The sequence below is a fragment of the Miscanthus floridulus genome, chromosome 2, assembly GCF_019320115.1.
Source record: "Miscanthus floridulus cultivar M001 chromosome 2, ASM1932011v1, whole genome shotgun sequence".
In the NCBI taxonomy this organism is placed as follows: Eukaryota; Viridiplantae; Streptophyta; class Magnoliopsida; order Poales; family Poaceae; genus Miscanthus; species Miscanthus floridulus.
Window position 1 is genome coordinate 41,086,433 of NC_089581.1, and position 4,127 is coordinate 41,090,559.

Below are 4,127 nucleotides of genomic sequence, written 5' to 3' on the forward strand. Positions count from 1 at the left end.
AGGCGCCGATAAAAACACCCGTATGGTAAGACCCCCCACGTGCCTCTGGGCATCGACGGTATTGTGGGCACCGGAATTCACCATACCAGGTGAACATGGTAGAGCCATGCCTCCAGTCGGTGAGACAGTATATTTTGCAGGTACCGACGTCCTCTAGTCTTGAAGAAAGCAACTCAACCTCCCACATGTACCTGACATTGTACAGTTACATCAACAGTATTGCAGGCACCCACCATTATCCCATCCCCATCGGCGTGGGCAACAAGGCTTATAAACATCCGTACTCACCCTCCCTCTCACTTGTAAAGCCATCCCCTTCTTCTATGAAAGGAGATGTGCTCCCTCCAAAAAAAGTAGGTGAACCCAAATCGACTTCTTCAAGTTCAAGCTTAGGGTTGGACACTTCGTTCATAGCATAGCTCCTGTCGATCTCGGCCCTTCCGACTGGACCGACTGGACACCCCATCTCTCTCTCTCGTTTGTAACCCCACTATAGACTTCGAGCACCTGGGCTCAGGAATAAAGTCACCAACTGACCCACACTAGACGTAGGGCATGTTGCCTGAACCAGTCTAAAATCCCGTGTCATTGAGTGCTAGGCCACCTCCGATCACAACGTACAGCAAAACTACAAATATTTACTAGTCGGTCACTTTCTGAACCGACAATTGGCACTGTCTGTGGGGAAGACGCTGTACGTTCAACACTTTTTTGGTAATCGAATGGCCCATTTCTCCGCCACCCCCACCGTGGCGGGTTCGGGCGATACGATTCGCTTCGGCTTGATGGAATTTCCCGCACTCTCGCCCACCAGGGTGTGGGTTCCACCCGTCTTCGAGCCTTCCCAGGCCTTCCGCTTCGGAAGCCTAGACTTCATCGCCGACCAGCTTGGCGTACTCCACGTCCGTGAGGAGGTGCATGTTCTGGCTCCCGTCGAAGGGGCACCCTCCATCGACTCTAGGACACGCGACATCGGCCGCGCGGCATCCGCGCTTCTATCCAAGCAAACTCTCTGCTCAAACCCTGCTGTAAGTAATACGCGTACCGCTACTTAATCTTCAATTACTATCCCTAATCAAGCACCCGAAGAGACTGTGTCATCCACGCCGCAAACACCGCACAATCGGTTCCCCTATGGCCTCATGTCCTCTGCAGATATGTACGCCGGGGGACTCCGAAGGGTGCTGGCGCCTTTCCTCCTCACGTCCAAATTCATGGGAATGGCAGGCCGTGCTCCCGTCGCTTCCCACGAACCCTTTGATGGTAAGGGCGTGAGCGCCGATTCAAGCGTCGGCGATGTGGCACCACGCCACTGTCCGTCCTGAGAGTGCGCCATGGCGGATGCTCTGGGACAGCCGCCGGTGGTCGTGGAATCTGCACAGACTCACACCCCTCCGAACCCGCGTGCGGAGGCCCTCGCGTCCACTCAAGCGCACGCTGAGGAATTGTGGCAATGGCAGCAGAACTAGCCGCCGCCCGCGCCGGCTCAGTCAACCCAGCACGTCACGCCCCATGCGCATGGCCTGGTGGGTGGCGCCCGGGGCCACGCCCGTCAGGTCCAATGCGACATCGTAAATGAGGGAAACGATGTCCCACAATTCGCCTAGGCTGGCCAGAATATCGATGCTGCTGCGATGCTTCTACGCGGTGTTCCCGAGCCCGTCGACCCTCAGGAGCGGGCAGTCTACCGGAACCTCTAGATTTTAGTAGAAGCCGCCGCCGTCCAACAGGCAGAAAGCTCCGCGTCACGACCCCGATGCACGCCCTCTCTCCCCACCAGGGGAACAGGGATGCGCTAGACAGATTGCTCCATTTGCTCGCTGCTACAGCCGCCAGCACCGGCTCGGAGTGCGGTGGTCGCGCCACAGTCCGACCGGACGCCTGCTCCGCACCCACCATCAGTACACGAGCAGCCCGATCTGCACCAGGACGCCCATAGCGCCATTGGTGACTAGCATCGGTCCCAACATAATAATGATATCCACCATACGGCGGTAGGTGTCACAAATCCCGGTCAAGCCATCGAGGGAACCAGCGAAACGCGCTCCAGGCACAGTCACTGGCCGGACGATAGGAGCCCCAGCACCGAGGGCCTAGGGCCTCGGGCCTTTAGCCAGCGCATCCGGAAAGCACCGTTCCCGCAGCGTTTTTGGCCGCCCACCAACATCACCAAATACACTAGGGAGACAAACCCAGGCATTCGGGCCGGAGGAGTGGATGATGACTTCTTCATCATTCAATATCTTCCCATTTGCGTGGGGGAACATGTTCGAGCATGGTTCGAATTCCTCCCGCACGACAGCATCCGCAACTGGGTGGACCTCAAGAGGGTCTTCATCGGGAATTTCTAGGGGACGTACGTCTGACCGGGGAACTCCTAGGACCTCAAGAGCTATCAGCAAGAGCCCAGCGAGTCCTTGCGGGATTACATCTGTAGGCTCTCCTAATGATGCAACTCCCTCCCTGACATCGTCGACGCAGACGTCATCGGCGTGTTCCTCTCCGAGATGAACTACGAGTCCCTTATCCACAAGCTTGGCTGCTTGAAACCCCGTACCACCCACGACCTGCTTGACGTAGCCACCAACCACGCCTCCGGCGAGGAGGCGGTTGGAGCGATCTTGAGCGGAGGCCGAGACAAGGTCAAAGCCAAACGCATGGACCCAAATGAGGGCCCCTCCACGCAGAGGGGCAAGAAAAATAAAAAGGATCGGCATCGGTCGAACAGCGCCCCGCTGGTCGCCGCGACCGATCGCACTGTCAAGCAGCCCCATCAGGGACTGCCTGACCACTTCAACAAACTCATGGACGGACCATGCCCCAACCATGCCTATCCTATCAAACACCCCTACAAGGAGTGTGAGCTCCTCAAACATTTCCTCTGATAGGCCGGTGGGCCAAAGGAGGGAGAAGGCAAAGAGGCAGCACCCAAGAAGGGAGGTATGGCAGGCAAAGACGTGAACGACTTCCCCGACACTGACAAATGTATCATGATCTTCGATGGATCCGACGCTGTCTGGACCAAATGACAACATAAGGTTCGCTATCGAGAGGCATGCACCGCCGAATCGGCAATCCCCTCCTTCCTTAGCTGGTCAGAGTCTCCAATCACCTACGATCAGAGGGACCATCCCTCCCACGTCGCAAGACCAGGATGCTATCCGCTTGTCGTCGACCCCATCGTCCGCAAGAAGCGGCTTACAAGGGTGCTGATGGACGGCGGTAGTGGCCTCAACATCCTGTACATCAACACCCTCGATGCCATGCGCATCCCCCGATCAGAACTCTGCCCGGCGGGCTCCCCCTTCCATGGGGTAATCCTGGGAGCGCAGGCATACCCGCTTGGGCAGATCGATCTGCCTGTCATGTTCGGTAGCTGAGCTAACTTCCGCTCGGAGTTCCTCACCTTCAAGGTGGTGGACTTTCTAGGGTCCTACCACGCCATCTTGGGGCGGCCATGCTATACGAGATTCATGGCAATCCCCAACTACACCTACCTCAAGTTGAAGATGCTGGGACCAAATGACGTCATCACTATGAGCAGTGCGTTCTCGCACGCCCTCACGTGTGACCGCGAACACTACGAGCTCGCCACTGCAGTCGTTAACTCGTCCGAGCTCCCGTGGCTTGGAGAGTCATTGGCTCTGGCAGCCCTGGACTGTAACCAACCAACTTCCTCATCGGCCTTCCACCCGCTCAAAGAAACCAAGACGGTGGGAATCGACCCCACCGACCCAACCAAGACAGTTCGGATTGGGACCCAGCTCCTGGCCAAATAGGAATGCGAGCTTGTCGACTTCCTACATGATAATCACATGGCAACCGTCTGACATGCTGGGGATACCCCGAGAGGTCACCGAGCACGCACTATGCCTTTCCCCAGGTTCTAAACCCACCAAACAACACCTGCGTCGCTTCGACGATGAAAGGCGCAGGGCCATAGGTGAGGAAATCACTAAACTCCTAGCAGCCGGGTTCATCAGGGAGGTCTTCCATTCCGACTGGCTCGCCAATCCCGTCCTGGTCAGAAAGAAGACCGGGAAGTGGAGAATGTGCGTCGATTATACTAGACTTAATAAAGCGTGCCCGAAGGAGCATTTCCCATTACCACGCATAGACTAGATAGT

At 56.8% G+C, this 4,127-nt stretch overlaps 1 protein-coding gene across 1 annotated transcript; it reads left to right on the forward strand.

The window, feature by feature from the left end:
* Positions 1-3,473: 3,473 nt before the first annotated feature.
* On the forward strand, positions 3,474-3,779 carry LOC136536402 (uncharacterized). The gene has a single exon (XM_066528710.1). The coding sequence runs from the start codon at positions 3,474-3,476 to the stop codon at positions 3,777-3,779; it is 306 nt and encodes a 101-aa protein (XP_066384807.1).
* The last annotated feature ends 348 nt before the right edge of the window (positions 3,780-4,127 follow it).